Source organism: Copidosoma floridanum, unplaced genomic scaffold, assembly GCF_036245765.1.
Source record: "Copidosoma floridanum isolate Cflo_tuat_1 unplaced genomic scaffold, Cflo_Japanese_pri ptg000020l, whole genome shotgun sequence".
Lineage (NCBI taxonomy): Eukaryota > Metazoa > Arthropoda > Insecta > Hymenoptera > Encyrtidae > Copidosoma > Copidosoma floridanum.
This window is the reverse complement of record NW_028321897.1, coordinates 19,807,236-19,826,012: the sequence shown is the minus strand read 5'-3', so window position 1 is coordinate 19,826,012 and position 18,777 is coordinate 19,807,236. Positions and strand designations below refer to the sequence as shown.

Below are 18,777 nucleotides of genomic sequence, written 5' to 3'. Positions count from 1 at the left end.
AGGAATTCGTTTGAAAAAAAAACATTGCAAGATTTTTAAATCTTAAAGAAAAATTTCAACCATTAAAGATGTTTAAATATTTTGTTTAATTTAATAAAGTAAAAAAAAATTTTTAAATAAAACATGTGCACGATTCGGAAATTCTAAAAACATGATTAACATGGGATGGAATAGGTATTGGACTGTAACGTAAGTGATATTTAGATCTCATATCACGACTGTCATGTCAGCCATTAATACACCAAAATTTTTTTCTGATACTACCTTCAAAACTACGTTAAAAGTAAGATAGATGAATAGAAATTAAAATAATTTAAAAAAAATCCTTAATTAACTTGTATGAATACGATTTTGTAGAGCAATATTTTTTTTTCATCACTTAAATTTCAAGGTTAAATCGTGCGTTTTAAGTAAACGGAAGGGAAACTTTTTTAAGTTAAATGTGTGCAAGATGTGTGCAATAAACTTATCGTAAAATTATACATATTGATTAACATTTTGAATTGTACAAGATTTAATCGTTATTCAAATCATTTAAATCATGTGGACAGCCCACTGCCACCAGATACGTATGCAGTTATGTATCAGTTTTGATCCAGATAAAATGTAAAATTATATACACACAAATAATCGCCATTTTTTTTTTTTTTTTTAATGTTTCACATAGCAACCGACTTTGTAGTGTAACAAATTAATTAACCAAAATTACATGAAATAGCTGTAGCAAGGGTAAGAGTGCCAGATTGCTATTAATTTAAACTCAATTAAAACAACGTCAAGGTTGAAAGTAAGAAAAAAATATACAAACGATTATTAGTAATATAGAACTGGAAAGCAGTGAAAGTGAACAAAAAAGCAAAAATTAATAGTTGATTAAAAATAGTAATACCACTAGTCTAATAAGTTCATTATTTTTCATAATTCTTTGTTTTCACGCAACGGCTAAGAAAAAAAGAACTGTGATTACTACGAGCGAAATAAATGATCACCAAAATTTCAGTGTAAAAGAAAATTTAAAGAGCTGTAATAAGAAATAATACTACTAGTAGATTTTACCTTCTGTTTTTTTAAGCCAAAATCTTATTTGTCCATCGCGGTAACAAAAAAAGGAAACTGTAACAAATCTCATTATCAAGTCGGTGCTTCACGTTGAATAAAAATAACAAAATTTACCAAGTGCTTATTACGAGGTCGTTTTATCGGCCATCTTGGCTTCTTTTTGCGGTCTTCTCGGGTGACGAGGCTGACGCGGTCAACGCGCCGGCGCGTAGCTCGTACGCACACACACACACACATATAGCCATATCTCTTTCTCTCTTTCCTTTATTCGTTTGCCGTCGGGTGCGAGGCACTGCGAGCGAGTCCATTGTTTATTTTGGGGACTCACTGCTGCTCGTACTTTGGTCGTCGTCAGCGTATTCTGCTGCTTGCCTCTGCAGGCTATTGTGATAACACCGCTGCTACTGCTCGTGCTTTAGTCGTCGTCAGCGTGTGCTGCTGCCTGTCTCTGCAGGCTATTGTGCCAACACCGCTGCTGCTGCTGGCTCCACGGGTCCTTTCGTCGTCAGCGTGTGCTGCTGCCTGTCTCTGCAGGCTATTGTGACAACACTGCTGCTACTGCTCGTGCTTTGGTCGTCTTCAGCGTGTGCTGCTGCCTGTCTCTGCAGGCTATTGAGTCGGCACCGCTGCTGTCAAGTCCTGCAGGTCTTTCGAACTCAAAATAACTACGAATACTTGGTCCTGTTTACACGGTTTGTAAAATTGTATATTTTTGGTTTGTAACATCAGTTCCTTATAGTTTTTCGTTTTTTTTGTTTACTGATTGACTTGAATATATTTTTGCGAATTCAACTTTATGTGAGCACGTGTAAAAATTAAGAACACTACCGTCGTTTAGTGTTATTGTTGAATTAGTTAGCCTTTGTCTGACTCAAGTTTGGCTACGGTGCGCGGTTTGTATTTATTTATTGAATATTTATTACTTAAATTGAAATTTACCTTATCAAAATGGATAACCTTTATGAGGTACAACTTAAACTGTTTAACAAAATAAAAGGTTCCTTTACGAACTTTAAGAAACTTGGCCAGGTAAAAATGACCAGGGTCAGGCTGACTCTAGGCTTCAACAACTCAGAGATTCTTTTGATTATTTTAAATTCACTTATAATGATATTATGAATATAAAACCTTTACCCACAACTCATAATTATTTCGAAAATGAGTGCTATAAAGTGAAAGAGGATACTTTTTATTCATTTCAGGGTGATTTTAACGATTTTTTTAATTCGCTCAATGATTATTCGAATCCAACAGGCACCTTACCTCCTCCCAATGCCAATGCAAGTTTGTTTCAGAGTTTCTCTTTTTTACCTTTAATAGACTTGCCATCTTTTGATGGTGATTTTGCTAGTTAGGAAAATTTTCGCGATGTTTATAGGGCTATAGTCCATAGGAAGCAAGAATTACCAGCTATTATTAAATATCAACATCTTAGGGCGCATCTAATGGGTGAAGCTTCAGACCTCATTTAAAATATACCCTTGTCTGAAGAGAGTTATATACAGGCCTGGGATACCATAACCCGGTATTATGACAATAAACGTCGTCTCATTGATACGTATACAACTACTATTCTCAGTTTTCAAGCTATGAGAGGCAGTTCTTGCTCTGAAATGAAGCGCATATCTAAGGAGATGATAAGTTCTGTTGATTCCTTAATATCTTTAGAGAGAGCAGTAGGAGGTGCTGACATATTTATCGCTCTTGTAGTTAGTAGATTTGATTTTCAAACGAACAAGGATTGGCAAAAAATGTTAGGTAGTAGCAGTAATCCTTCTCCTCTAGGTCAACTACGAGACTTCATTTCGGCACAAATCATTACAATGGAATCGTTTCCTTGTAAACCTGTAAATAAGATTGTAAATATTCGCGCAACTACTCCGTTTAAAAATATGGGATCTTCAAGTAGTAAGCCTATATCTGGTATTACTGCACATCAGACAGTTGTTTCAGATTCCATTGTTTACCAATTTCGTCATCAAAAACATCATCTTGTCTCTTGTGATTCATTTAAATCACAGAAGTGGAGCGATAAATGGAAATTTCTGAAGTCCCATCGTCTCTGTGTTAATTGTTTTGGTCCTCACCTTAACCGGAAGTGCTCTGTTAATAATAAGTGCTCACACTGCAACCAAAAGCATCATACCATTATGCACAGAGGGAAAAAGTCCAGCTCTACATCTGTCTCTGCTAAAAATGAGCAAACAAAATCTGTAAATAACTTGACGAACTCTTTTACTGTACAAAACCAAGCTCAGATTTCTTCAGAGTCTAGTGTGAATGTACAGTCATGTAGTAGTAATAAAATCGTCTCACCCAAGGTGCTTTTAGCTACTGCTCGTGTTTTCGTGTATGCCACTGATGGATCTCGCATATTGGTACGAGCTCTTATTGATCAGTGCTCACAGAGTTGTCTTATTACTAAATCTCTCTGTGATATGCTGCATTTGAAACCGAGATCAGTTAGTACGACTCTGTCAGGAGTGGGTGGACTGATTTCCATGGACGCTAGTAAATCAGTTGCTTTCAAATTTAGGTCTCATTTTGAGTCTGGTTTTGAGCACCTTGTTGATGCGTTAGTCGTGCCAAAAATTTCTTCCTACCAACCACCTCTAGGTAGTCGTTTGGCAAATTTAGATTATGGGAAGGATGTAATTCTAGCAGATCCAGAAATTTACAGTTTAGATAAAATTGATATTTTGTTAAATGCATCTGTCCATGCAATCATTATCGGTCAGGAAGTTCGCAAATTAGCCCCTGACTACCCAGTTGCCTCTGCTTTGCAAATTGGTTGGTTGTTATCGGGTCAGATGCCCTTTGGTTCAGGATCCAACTTGTCACAAAAATCAAATATTATGGTTGTAAAGTCTCTATAAATGTAAATAGTTCAATGCCTTCTGTAAATAGTCTTGTAAATAGTTCTGAGTCTTTTTATGTGACTCTATTAACTCGTTGTTCCAAGTGGGAACGGTTGCTAAGAGTAACAGCATATTGCCTTCGTTTTACATACTGTTGTTTACATAAAGTTAAACAAAGGAATTCATATTTACCTATAGCTGGAAATCTTAAGCCCCCTTTACAGGCTATTTTGCAGTTTATTGACTTGTATTCTTTTATTGAAGTTGACTCGATTCACCTTTCAACATCAGAAATTGATTGTGCTAGACTGTGTCTAGTTTATCAGCATCAGATTGAGTAGAGCCTTACTTAATGATGATTCCTCTGAGCTTGATCCTCTTACTCCTGCTCATTTTTTGATCATGAGGTCTTCATTTCTTGTGCCAGAACCCGATATTTCTTCTGAAAAGGTATCGCCACTTAAACGCTGGAAGCTAGTGACACAATCTCTCCAAGTCTTCTGGAAAAGGTGGTCACTTGAATACCTTTCCACTTTACAAAGTCGTTGCAAGTGGTTGAATCCTCAACGCTCGGTTAAGTCTGGTGATCTCGTGCTCATAAAAAACGAGTCTTCTCCACCTGATAAATGGCCTTTAGGCATGGTTGTTGAAGTCTATAAGGATGCCAAGTCTCTCGTCAGAGTCGCCAAGATTAGAACCGTTTCATCTAGTTTTGTAAGGCCAATACACAAACTAATATTATTGCGTACCGTATCTGAACTTTAGTCAGGACACAATAATAATTAGTCTTATTTAGATCAATTTATTTTCTTTTTATTTACTATTATGATTATTAAATCTCATATCTAAAAGTCACAAACCATGCGAAAATAAATACAAAATTATCAGTAATTTGTTTATTATGTTTTTTTATTTTATTTTTCGAATTATTTGCTATTGTACGTGGAAAGCGTTCCACTGCTTTATTCACACGGTACTTAATTGTATATTATTCCATCCGCCTGTCCACCAACCTTGGGACTGTGTAAAACATCAGTATTACTGATTGTTACCAGCTGAATGTCTTTATATTAAAAAAAAAAACTTTCATTATTTCGAATTTTTGTAAGTGAAATGCGATTCACCCTTTTGTCCTTCTAAGACTTGTTATTGATATACATTTGTCACACTTCTGTCTATCAACCTTGGGACTATGTGCAACATCAGTAACATTGTACTGATGTAAATAGAAAATTTAGTTTATGAGATTTGAAATCTCGCGCTTTAGGATATTCTCTTACCTATAAGGGCCAATCATAAGCGTGCGCGCGTCTATTAATACACCAATGGACTCTGTTTATACTTACCTTTGTCCAGCAGCTTGCTGCTGCTGCGGTTATCGTTAGTCAGCCTCAAACGCCCTTTTCGGTAAGTCACTTTGCACTCGTGTTATAATTTTCACGTGTATCGTTTTATGTAAGATTTTTGTAACGAAAACGATTCACAATTTCGATTGACACGTAATTTCTCAGTCTGACTCAAAAATTAGTTCTGCCTTTTTTTTATCTTGCATGTAAGCAAGTATTATGGCTTGTTAAAGTAAAATAAAGTAGAGAGATTGTTTTTTATAATAAACGGCTAAAGTGTTTAAAAGTGTGTTGCGCATTTATTATTGTGGCCTTTTATTACATCCGTTTTCACGCTCCCCCAAATCCGGCGTGCGATACAAAAAATATACAGTTTACTATCTTACTGAGTTTCAATTTTGAACACATTGATTCCGATTGAGTTCGTCCTCGCAAGTCCACCCCCTCCCCCAATCATACAGTCCACTACAAGGCATCAAAATTAAACAATATTTTTTAGTGGAATTAACGTAAGACATACATGTAATGATAGATTTGAGTAGTAAACAATAAAAGAAATAAATTATTTGTTTAAAAAAGTATTATTAACCAACTACGCTTAAATTTTTTCCAAACAGAAATCAGTTGTAAGGCTGAGTAAAGTGAAAAAAAATAATTTACAATATTTAATTCATTAGAGCTCTGCCTCCTCCATGCTCTGTGCGCCAAACTTATGTTATGTACTGAATTCAATATTAAAAATTATTTTTTTTTACTTCGCTCAGTCGTAAAACTGATTTCTGTTTGGAAAAAAATGTAATCATATATATATATATATATATATATATATATATATATATATATATATATATATATATATACACATACTAATAAACCAAAATGCATATGTAGAACATTACTAATGAAAAGGTGTGTTGTCATTACTCATTTAACTTAACAATTAACAGAAAAATTTTGTGCAAATCCTTAATTTATAACAGAAAATTATATTTAAAAAACTTACTCGACTGTAAACAAAGATTTGTTCTATAACTGGGACATACGATCTTACGTAAAAGGAACTGATTAAAGTTTCAGAAAATTCCCAGAAAACAATTAACATGGGACATGCCTAATATAACAAATTAAGTATTTTACACGAAATTGCAATTCATTTAAGACAACATAATGCACAAATACCTATTTTGGTAAAGTATACGTCTGCGTTAGTAACAGTTTCAAAATCGTATGTTGTCACATGCTTAATTTTTGGTCAAGTTACATTGTGATTAAGGAATATGGTAAATTTTATTTGTTCAGATTTTCTTTGATACTGAAAAGCTTACAAATCTATCAATGAAATGTGTGGTTCCCACAATGTGTTAAGTCTTTGTTTGATTAAAAGTGATAAAGAGTATCGGTAGGTTTTTTAAAAATCTATTTGTAACGTAACAACGATGAATACACAAGGGATCCTAAATATAAGTAAATAAATAATGTTATAAAATGTTGTTTAAAATTATGTTCATATGATGTAACGAAAAAAAAAAAAAAAAAAAAATTAAAATTTAATTCAATGATCAATAAAACAGTTTTTAAGGTAATCAATCTTCGCTAATAAAGTATAATTACCACTTAACACTTGAAAATTGTGCATGTAGAAAAATAATTAATACATCAATGATATTAAAATTCGCATGTAGTTGCTAATTCATAAAAACTGAACACGTATTAGAAAAAACGGGAACCTGGAAGAAAGTCAAAAAGTCTTTTTTTTTTTTTTTTTTTTTAATTGTTAACTTATCTCAACGGTGCAGTATTGCAAAAACCTCAGACACAGACAAGTACAGCTAGTAATTGCTCAGAAAGCTTATAAAACAACACCTGTCACATTACATAAGAAAATTTGCATTTAAAGTAAACTAAGAAAGACTCTAGAAGAGCTAAAGTTTAAAAATGCAGTAACTTAAATAAGAAATGCTCACTGCACTGCACGAATCTTGAAAGTAGTAAAGAAGTCATTATGACATCATTTGTAAAAATATTCAGCACAAGTATAATATTTTTGGATATCGTCTGTAATATGAGTTGCTACACTTGAAGTTTTAGTTAGTTTCGTACCGGTAACCATTACTCAAGCTAGTGTCGTTTTATATTTCTTTTCCCTTGAGCTGTACTAAACGTTTTTTATAAAGAATTGTCTAGAATAAAAGCTACGAAATTTTTATATATTTGTACAACAAAGAGGAGCACGTGCAGAAAAAATGTGTTGTTAAACAATATTTCAAAAAAAAAAAAAAGAAATGTCTGTTTATACTTAAGTGAATCATTAATTGTTTGAATAGTAAAAATAAGTAGCATTCACAAATCAACTTATTTTATATCTGCAAACTCTCTTCACTTGCTCCTTTGTCATCAAATAATATTTAGACTTAATTTTGGTAATGTGGAGCATAACTATTTATTCATAATTAAATTACATAACTCAATATTTCGCTGTCCCTCTGACAGCCTATTCAGGATTAATATTCTACAATCATACAGAATAAAGAATAAAACTTAGTGGAAATTTAATACATAATATTTATAAATACAATATACCATGCAGATGCCAAGACAACACGCATTATGAACACCTATGGTGCCTATTACTTCGTCCACATATCGCAACTCTTTAATTAGTTCTAATAACAGTCAAGTTCTATAAAATTTAGTTATAAACATAAGAATCTTTTTAGAAAAGTCACATTCAGACCACACTGAAAAGTAAAATATAATAGCGAATCAAGATCGGTACACATACTTATTTTACGTGACACAGAAAACAAAGAGCCCTGAAGGCGGCACCACCAAGGATGTAGAAAGTTATGTGGAATTGTAAACAACTTATTTATAACAAATATGAGAATTTCTAGTGTGTTTAATATAAAAATTTACTCTTGTAACCTATGATTTTATATTCATTTTATTTTTGATTTGACAGAGAAAGTTTTTATAAGAATTGTTAAGTTTTTGTATATCTAGTTGTCTATTAACATTGTTATTATTGAATGTTATAAAAATCATTTCAGGAAATTTGCATTTGTACCTATTAGGCTCTTAATCAAGAATCACTTTTCTCTCGGATTCGAAGTACTGCGAGCAATGTATACAATGACAGTAGGGACCAACCTTTCGTCTTTATTTTTTTTGTAACGTTTGTGTTCACGCAACCGTACACGTAGGTGCCTCTTATTTTGGCCAATGTAGCACACTCCGCACCCGCATGTTATCTTATAAGACTATGCCACTTCTGTATAACCTTTTCATTGGCCAGGTGCATGTTTTACTCTATCTGTCTTTGCGCTACTATTACACTGAAAACACACAGCACTTTCTTACACCCATATTTCATAAACGTTTAAATAATAGAAATCACAATAATCATGTTTTATTGTACGTATTTATATTTCTTTTTGCCTTCTGCTACTGAGAGTGTGCTCTGGATCAAAAAATAACGAGGCCTTGTTAATATATTGTTACATTCAAACATTTTACAACCGTTTTTGGCACCACATAGTTTATTTTTTTACATTTCTGTAACTGCAATTTCATAATATCAATGCCATGTATGCATACGTCATGATAACATCTGTAAATTAGACGAAATACTGTTATTCTTTCCTTACTTAAGGAAAAATGACAGTAATTTGGTACCCCAGGTTTCCTATTTTCGCCCCTACGCACGCTGGTGTCGAGTCATCTATCCCCTCCCATCACTAGCATCTGGCCAATAGAGTCTTTCCTAAATCTGATAATATGAGTTAAGTTACCCGAACCCGTATAGACCACCCATATGTTGTTTTTGACAAGGCCTTACGAAAAGTTGTCTCCTTTTTGTATTAAACACACTAGAAATTCTGATGTTTGTTATAATTAGATTATTTACAATTCCACACAACTTTCTACATCCTTGGCGGTGACGCCTTCAGGGCGCCTCGTTCTCTGTGTCACGTATAATAAGTATGTGTACCGATCTTGATTGACTATTATATTTTACTTGTCAGCGTGGTCTGAGTATGACTTTTCTAAAAAGATTGTTATGTTTATAACTTAATTTTTAAGAACTTGACTGTTATTAGAACTAATTAAAATGTTGCGATATGTGGACGAAGTAATAGGCGCCATAGGTGTCCATAATGCGTGTTGTCTTGGCACCTGCATGGTATATTGTATGCGTCATACTGTATGTATTTTGTTTATCTAAGTTGCATTAAACTTCCACTAAGTTTTATTCTTTATTCTGAATGATTGTAGAGTATTAATCCTGAAGAGGCTGTCAGTAGGAGAGCGAAATATTGAATTATGTAATTTAATTATGAATTAATAGTCATGCTCCACATTACTAAGATTGAGTCTAAATATTAACCTATTTTATATCATCATAAGAATAAAGGGTCAAACTGTTGTGCAAATACATACAGCTGGATTGTACAGAGACAAGCAAATTGCATTAGTCAGCTGCATCAAAAGTTGTTTAACTTGAAGCTTGTATACTTCATGAGTAGCATAATCTAACTGATAATAATATATTTTGTACTAAAGATGGATACAAAGCATAAGTCGCGGTTTCACGTTATTATTTTTTAAGTTTGTGTAAACAGGATCTTATACATACAAATCTAAACTATAAGCTAAAGGTATACTCCACTTCGTAAGAACTTCTTTTATTAAAAAAAAATATTAAGCAATGGAAAAATCCAAATTTTGAACTGGTTTCACAGTCAAAAAAATAAGGCAATCAGTTGTTGTGTGGTTAGTGTGTAGTTAACTTTACACTTTTTTAACATTCTGGATATTACTTGTATAATTGGTATATCGACATAAAAATTTATTACAAAGGATACATTACCTTCATTGTCTATGATCTTTTTTTTTTCTGTATCACTCTCTAGTGACTCAGTCTCACTATCACTAGAACTGGAACTGTTAGAAGAATCATCACTTGTACTAGTATTTCCACTACTAAAAGAAGTGGACTCCGATGAAGTTGTATGTGATGTAGTACTTTCATGAGAACCTCTTCGATAATATACGTTTTTAACGTTGTTTCTTATATTTTCAAGATTAACTGTACATTTTTCGTTTAGCTAGAATTTCATTAATTTTATTTTTTTTAAATGTATTCGGAAGGAAAACTAATACGGTACTCTCTTAATTAAGATTACAAAATAATTTAAAAAATAAAATGTATGTAACTAGTAATAATAAAAAAACATGCATTCATATGGTGTAAATAAATTATCACTACATAATCCCAGATCTTAAACTAACTATGACTTTTAATAAAAATTTCGATAACTAGTTTCCAAAAAACAGGCGATTTAGATCAAAAGTTAAATGTATATCGTAGTTTAAAAAAACGTGAGTAAATGCAGAAAATACCATTCTTAAGAGAAAAAATTAAAGTAAAAAAAAATTCTGCTAAAAACGGGTGCAACAGTTACAGAAACGAAATGAGTCATAACATTACTGAATTGGTTAAAATTTGTACAAGTTGCAGTCGTATCTACTTCAAATAAAATTTTGGCAAATTTTAAAAAACTTTGTGAAGTACATCTGATATTTTATTCGTTACATGAAAATCAGACTCTAGTTTTAAGAAATTAAAATTTGTTTTTGATCAAAATTTTTAGGCAATGTTAAAAACGACGAGGATTACATCTTTAATTTTTTCTGCCGTTAACATGCATGTTCAACTGACGTTACGAATTTTTCAAACGAACATACAATGAAGTAAAATATTATGATTGACTTATTTTATAAGAGTATACTACTTTCTTACAATCTTCTGTAATTTGTTTGCTAAAAATTAATTTTTTTCATTAAAAGTCATATTTCCACAAATATTGGAACTTAGGTGGAAATTTTTAGAAACCAACTCTTTTAATCTAAAATATATAAAAAATTTTAGGATAACTACAGCAATTAAGATGCAATACAAATACATTTTTATTTTCTAACATTATTTAATTGACTACGCAAAAGAATTAAAGGGTGACCTTCCAATTAGATGACGGAAAAAGTAAGTTAACTATGAAAGAGGATCATTTAAGATTCATAAAGTGTGAGCAGTTAAAAAAAAATTGTAAGAAGATTTCCCGGTGAAAATCTTATGAAAGAAAAATACAACTAAGATAGTCCAATTTAATAATCATTGTGTTACAACATTATTAAATTGAAATATTACTTTAAGTATAATCAACATCAATTTGCTAGCTGAAGCTTTATATATTAGTATGCAAATTGCAAAAAAATAAAATAAAATATTTTAAGCTATTAAAATTAGTAAAATCTGAAGCTAATATCATTGTGGGTATTGTCTGTTTGAGCCAACTATCAACTACTATAATAGCTGAGATTTAAAGTTTTCATTGTATTTTCTTTCGAAGAGTTTTTTTTTTATGTCTAACAAATCAACAATGTGAGAAATCTTTGTATCAATTGCAGAGATTCTAAAATTTTACTATTTAGTCGATCGTTGCCTGTATACAGAGATTACACCAAAGAAAAGAGGAATGTGCACCGTCTAAGCGAGTTTTTTTAATAAGAAACTTTATAATAAAATTCATTTATCTTAATTTAGAGTGTATTTAAGCCTTATAGTAAAATGTTTGGATTTTAACAGAAATTTAGAAAAATGTTATTAACTATAAAATCAAATTTTTTATGAATCAAAATCATTTAAGAACACGTTATTTTTGGCAGCACATGAAAATTTTTTATGTTTCTTAAGAAAACCTAGCAATCCAGTTGTACCAGAATTTTTAATATTTCTCTAAGTATATACTTAAAATAATGAAGTTTTGTAATGATTTTTAGTACATGCTACCGTCATTTTAGATCAAGTGTTCATTTTGGAAGAATAATTTATAGTCCCATAGAACAGTAGATATGATCATTTGATAAAGAATAAATTCAAACATTATGTTAGATTATGATTGTACACATACAAGTCATGTAAGGACATTGTTTTACTCGCTAATACCATAACACTTTTCTTCATTAATGTTTCTTTACTCTTTTTTCTTGATGACCACAGTAGCGCATTAAATAAGTTTTGTTGATTTCAAAAGCACAATAAAATACTTAATTTTTTTTCTGTACTAAGAAACCTTTTGTAACAGCAAAGAGATAAAATAAATTATTTTATCTCTGAGCTGGGAAGTCCATGTTAACTTCAGATGCATCTGTAAAGAGGGAGTAACACTATTTTCGAAAAGCAGTTAAAAATATTCTTTTGTTAAAAAACAACGTTAGGGAAAAGAGGTAACAAGGAGTTCAGATGTACAGAGCTTAGCTTATGGACAAATTCATGCGATTAGATAATATAGAAAAACATTTAACAAATAAGAATTTCTTAAAAGTAATTTAATAATTAAATAAATACTAAATAATATCATTTCTACTAACTTCGATCCAATTGAAATATCATGCAAAGAAATTGTTATATTACCATATGAGATCTTTTATCAGACTTTTCAGATCCTTCTAATGCTTTTTTGTCATAAGAATTGAAAGATTTCCATTTCTCTCCTTCTGTTTTGTAATGATCTGTGTGGTTAATAGGATTTTCGCTTAAATAGTGCAGTTTTTTCTTTTTTTCTTCAGGTTCATAAGTTGTAATTCCAGCATCTTTAAGTTTCAGTTTGCTGTCTTTTTTTTGTTTTTCAGAATCTGGTTTTTCTGCAGAGACTATTGCACAAACTTTTGTTATAATTTCGTCAGTCAGCGTAACAACATCTTGCATAAGGTCAATGTGTAATATATCATTAGAGTTCAACCTATTCAAATCATTTATTGTGCATGACCTAGTGTTACTAAATTTTTTTTTATTGCTAGGACACGATAATGAAATAGCATTTAATTTATCACCTTTTGATAAATTTAAATTACTGCCCTTATTATCGATTGAGTTTTCATCAAATTTCAAGCCGTTGCTTGCAAATGGAGACTGCAAGCAGTTTTTAAGATTACCCTCAAGAATAATGGCTAGAGATTTCTTAAGACTTTTACCTTCGTGTTGCTCTAAATATTTTAAAATACTAGCATGAATCCTGTAGTATACTTCTAAGGCCTCAACTGCTAAATTTTGAGGATTTTTATGAATTATCCTCTTTGGATACTGAGCTTCAATTTCATATAATAATTGACTAGCCTGCAATAAGAAAAAAATTATTAGAATTTAAACACAACAATCCAAGACCATAATTATAAAATTACAGCAAAATCAAAACTAATAAAAAGAGTAACATTATGAAAATTGTACATGTGAAAGAGCATCGAGTCATTTATCACGTACTACTTCAACTGACGTGTGCCCCCAACGTCTCTACTGATATTCTTAAGGTGTTTGAGCTTTCGAAATAGTTTTGAAAAAAGAGATATCATATTTATTATTCTATTATTCTATCTTGTTTCCTTTCTCTCACTTACGTACAATCCCACACAAAAAACTGTTGTCTAAGCTATTAGTAAGGATTAAAATAGTCATATGGCTTTATCTCCACTATCACAAAGGTAAATAATTTATTCACAGAAGCACTTTCTTAAGTCGTATACTTTGGCATACTTTACTATCAAAATACGAGTAATAAATGCTTCCATGTGAGACAACCGTATCCAAACTAGTCTGAATAAAGTTTACTCAGGACTTAACCAAACTTTAGATAATAATATTACCAGTGACAAAGTTAAAATGTCTTAGGTGATAGAGTTATGTAGTTGTCAATAATTTTGATTTAAGATTGTTCTTTAAGCTTTTATAGTTTTCTAAAATTTTCTTGAATGAAATGTGCAATACCTATTTAGAGCGTAAAGTAATACTGTAAATTAATTTGTACCTTACAAAATATAAATTTAAATGTATTAAAACAGTAGAATGAATAGTAGAATAGAATAAAAGCAGAATAGATAGTAAGACTTGGCTGATAACAAAAGTTTTAGAGAACAGAAAAAATGCAGCTACTCAATTACAAACTTAAAAAAGACTTTTTCTATAGACATTTAACGCTGCAAATGAAAAAAAAAAATTTTCCAAGCAAAATTTATTGGATTTTGAAGTATGGTCCGTTATATTAGATCCATCATTTTTAATTTTTAACTTCGATTCAAGATTTCGAGGCAGCACTGCTGAATGATAAGTATTTTAAAGAAAGAATTCCAAAAGTGTAAGAGAAAAATGCTTAATACGGTTATTTTTACCTTAATCGCCATCTAGCGCTAAAACTTGCATCATGCTCACTATAAACTAAAACTTTTATAAAAAGAAATGCAAAAAGCTATAAAAAAAATTTTTTTTTGAACGGGAAATTCCAGCTGAAAAATTCATTTAAACTTTTTTACCTCAAAATAAATGTTTCAACCAGCTCAAAAACACTTTTTAAAATATTTTCAAACGATTCAGCGTGGAAAAATAAGCATCATAATGTACTTTCTGAAGCGAAAACTTCTTTAGGTGCGTTAGACAATTTTGGATGAAAAAAAACACTTGGTTTTGTGTCCAATCGCTCTCATTAAAAAGCAAGGCAATGCCTGCAGAGAGTAGTGTGTGAAAAAAAATAAAGTGTTGGCGACAAGGGTTCAGAGTAGAGGGGAAGTCTGCTCTGTATTGGCCAGCCGTAAAAAAGAAGAGAATAGCTTGGTGGCACGGCGAAGTGTGGCAAAAGATGGTAGTATGGGTATGCATATGGCTTAAGTACTCTCTCCTTGTCTAACGGCAGCTGCTGCGCAGTGCGCATAGTGCGTATTTAAATTTCGATTCACACCGCATTTGTACGGGTTAATGGCGTACGTAACTATCGAGTCAGATAATCAGGTACCAAGCTACCAAGATAACTTTTAACTATGTGTAACTACGTACTATATTGGTATACATCTTTTTGCCATGTGTCGATGTGTATACTGTAAACTGTATACAGTTCATGTTACTACAGTATTACTGTATAAGTGTAAAGTGTAGATCAAATAGTATTAATTACCCATGCAAGTCCAATTGCGTATAAGGATTCCAAACGGTCACGTGACTCACGAAATATATATAGTCAGTTGGAGTAAAAAAAAGTTTTAAGCTAATATGAAAAAATTTATTAAAAAAACAGTTCGCAGTCATGGGACTGCCGACAGAAGTGAAAACTTGAAACCATGAGTTATATTTTTACTTAAGTTCTGAAATGAATAAGTATCCAAATTATTTACTGTTTTGGAAACAAGTATTCTAAAATTATGGCATTTATATAATCACATGAGTCATGATAAGACATATGATAATATGCATATCTCCTCTTAAACATATTTTAAATAATGAATCATAAATGATATTGAAATGTAATCTTGGTAGTTTAGAGCATGACTATTTATTATATAAATATAAACAACCAAGTTTGCATTTCAATATTATTTGATGATAAGAAATTAAGTGAGTGGAGTCTATAGATAGGGATAATATATTATAAAGTTTATTACATGATAATACAGGTATTTCTAAAGCAGGAAATTCTGAAAATTATGCAATTTGTCATGAAAATATTTGTTTTAAATTTTACTACAACAGATACTAAGGAATAAGAAAAAATTTGTTGAAAAACTTAGACAATTTACGTCCAATAGAGGCTTATTGTCATTTTTTAATAAATTCATTTTGAGTCCTCGACATGCAATTTATAAATATTTGAATTAATTTTCCAGCAGAAACCCTAAATACTTACGTGAAAGAAAATAATGTTTCGATTGTTTTTCTTTTAAATAATTGAGTTTTCTGAGAAAGCGATTAAATAATTTGTAGAAAACTAGTTAACTACTACTGATAAATTTGTTAAAAAAAGAGAGTAAGATAATTAAACTCGCAATTAAATATTAAATTATACCTTTATAATTTAAAATAATTTTAATCTAATGTAAGATATTACAAAGCATAATTTTATTAATAACAAAGAGTAATGACGTGACGACAGGGAATCGCAAATATGTATGTGTGTGCGTATGTGTATGCTCAACAGCTTATAGTAACTTACTAGTCACATATATATATACCACGAATTGACGCGCACGTGTGCAACTCATTGGGATTCCAAGAGGTCACGTGACTCTAGCGATATATATGTAGTAACTTGTATATATATATATATATATATATATATATATATATATATATATATATATATATATATATATATATTCTATGTTATATAGTTAACTCAGTGGGGCATTCCACGCAAACTTCCCACCGGCCCCCATTTTCCCCCCGCCGCCCCCCCCCCCACCAACTCCCCACAAAATAAGGTAAAAATCCGTTATTTTCTTGCTTATTTTGACATATCATAGTATTCCTCAAAACCCCCAACAGCACCCCACCGACCCCCCGCACAATTTTTCATGGTCGCCCACCGCCCCACCACAAAATTTTATATGAATAGTATAGAAGTATGGTATAAGTCTTTATTCAAGCCAGGGGGTTCAACCACGTATGGCTTCATGGGATAATAATAATGTATGTTTTAATATTTAATCAAATAGTTACAGATTACTGCACCATACTATAATCAGCTAAACTTAAATACAATTAATTGTATTTTGATTTACTGGATCCCTTGGTTTCTTTGTAAGCATAAAGTTTTTAATGGGATGACTTTTTTTGTTAGCATTTTGTGACGTTACATTTTGCCAGCCCTGTCAATGTGTTTAAGTCTATTACCACATTCCTACCAAATCACATGGAAATATTGTATAGTATTTTTTCTAAAAACATCCCACATTCCCCCACCTACCCCCTATGGCCCTCCCACTGACCCCCACGAATTTTTTCATGGCCCCCACCGCCTCCCCACACCACTTTTTTGAAACCTGACCGTAATCATACCGTCTTTACCTATCTTTAGACAAAACTGTCTTATTGCCAAGATTTATTTCATCGTCAAGAAGAAATTTAAAGTCATAAATTGATTCATAGAGGGTTGTTGCGCAAAACATCATTATTTATAGAACTAAGTTCGTTTAAAAACCAATTTATATGGAGTTAACAATATTTTGAAACCAAATAATACATACACATATATTGGTGCGCATAATTATTACATCATCATCACTTGTATAGTCCATTATTACACAATTTTTCTTTTTACGTACATAAACTTAAGTTAAATTTAGAGTATCATTAATATAAACAATGAAAGTTTCGCATCACTTTATAAGTCATCTTATAAAGCCTCATGAAACCACGCAGACTTACGTCCATTTCTATTTTGTTTTAAATTAATGCTGAAATTGGTACAATAGATGAACACGATATACATTCATGATATGTTATATTAATTAATAAATTTTACCTACACATAAAAAAATAATAATAAAATTATGTTACGAATATTAGATACATTATTATATTTAAAAATTTCTTTCCAAACTATATATTGAATCCCTAAACTGTTTTCTCTATCGACTTGAACAAAAATTTCACTTTTATATTTGCATCTTGATAAAGCCACGTATAATTGACCATGAGAAAATATTGGTTTTTTCAAGTATAATCCCATATTATCAAAATTTTGACTTTGAGACTTATTCATAGTCATAGCAAATGCTACAACTAATAGGACTTGTTTTCTGTGTGGAATAAAAGGTAATGATGAAGTATTTTCAGTATTTAATGTAATTCTTGGAATGAAAACTTTATTACTAATTTTTTCTCCCGTTACTATTTCGCTTTCTACGTTATACTTCAGTAATTTAGTAATTCGCAATCGTGTACCGATACATATCGTAATCCGTTTGATATACTCAAATTTCGAATTAACGTTACTATTGTACCTATTTTTAATTTAAGTTCATGAGGTGGCAAGCCTTTACGAATGTTGTTTAACATTTCTACGGGAAAATTTATATGAATATTATCATCTGATTTATCAACACCTCTATATGTTGCAGTATCGATGCTGTAATAAGTTTTAGTTTCCCCGTGTAATTTACTTAAAATCTTATTAATTAAAAAAAAAGTATATTCATTATGTGAAGTTAGTATGACGTTATTGTCAAAACAGTTGCTGTAATTACCAAATATGTTGGTACAGACATCATCTGTTATCCAGGATTTAGGAAAATTAAATGTTTCTATGTCCCCTTCTCCAATTGTATTACACAAGTCTCTCAACGTTCTATCAACGATTTCTAAAGCTTTTTTCGGAATCATAGAAGCCTCGTCCCATATTATTAAATCAACTTTCGTTAATTTTTTTTTTTCAGTTTCAAATTCTAAAAATACACTTTTAATATTATCTAAGTCAAGAGGTAAACGATGTTCTATGACTGGTCATACCTTCTGGTAGCAATACAGATGCAATTCCTATCCAAGCCATTGACAAAATATTTTTACCTCTAGAAATAAAGTAATAAATGAGTGTCTTATATAAGTAGGTTTTTTCGGATCCACCAGGACCATCTATGAAATATACTTTTTCATCTTGTTTACAAATAGTTTTAAAAATTTTTCTTTGATCTTCATT

The 18,777-nt window shown here is 31.2% G+C and overlaps 1 protein-coding gene across 1 annotated transcript in view; it reads right to left on the bottom strand.

Moving 5' to 3' along the window:
- Window positions 1-18,777, bottom strand: part of LOC106636407 (calcineurin-binding protein cabin-1) — a 431,120-nt gene that overhangs the window by 44,777 nt on the left and 367,566 nt on the right. Inside the window, exons 14-15 of the mRNA XM_089593628.1 lie at window positions 12,738-13,439; window positions 10,134-10,371 (exon numbers count right to left, since the gene is read on the bottom strand). Coding sequence (XP_089449754.1) covers window positions 10,134-10,371; window positions 12,738-13,439 — 940 coding nt within the window. The remainder of the gene's footprint in view (window positions 1-10,133; window positions 10,372-12,737; window positions 13,440-18,777) is intronic.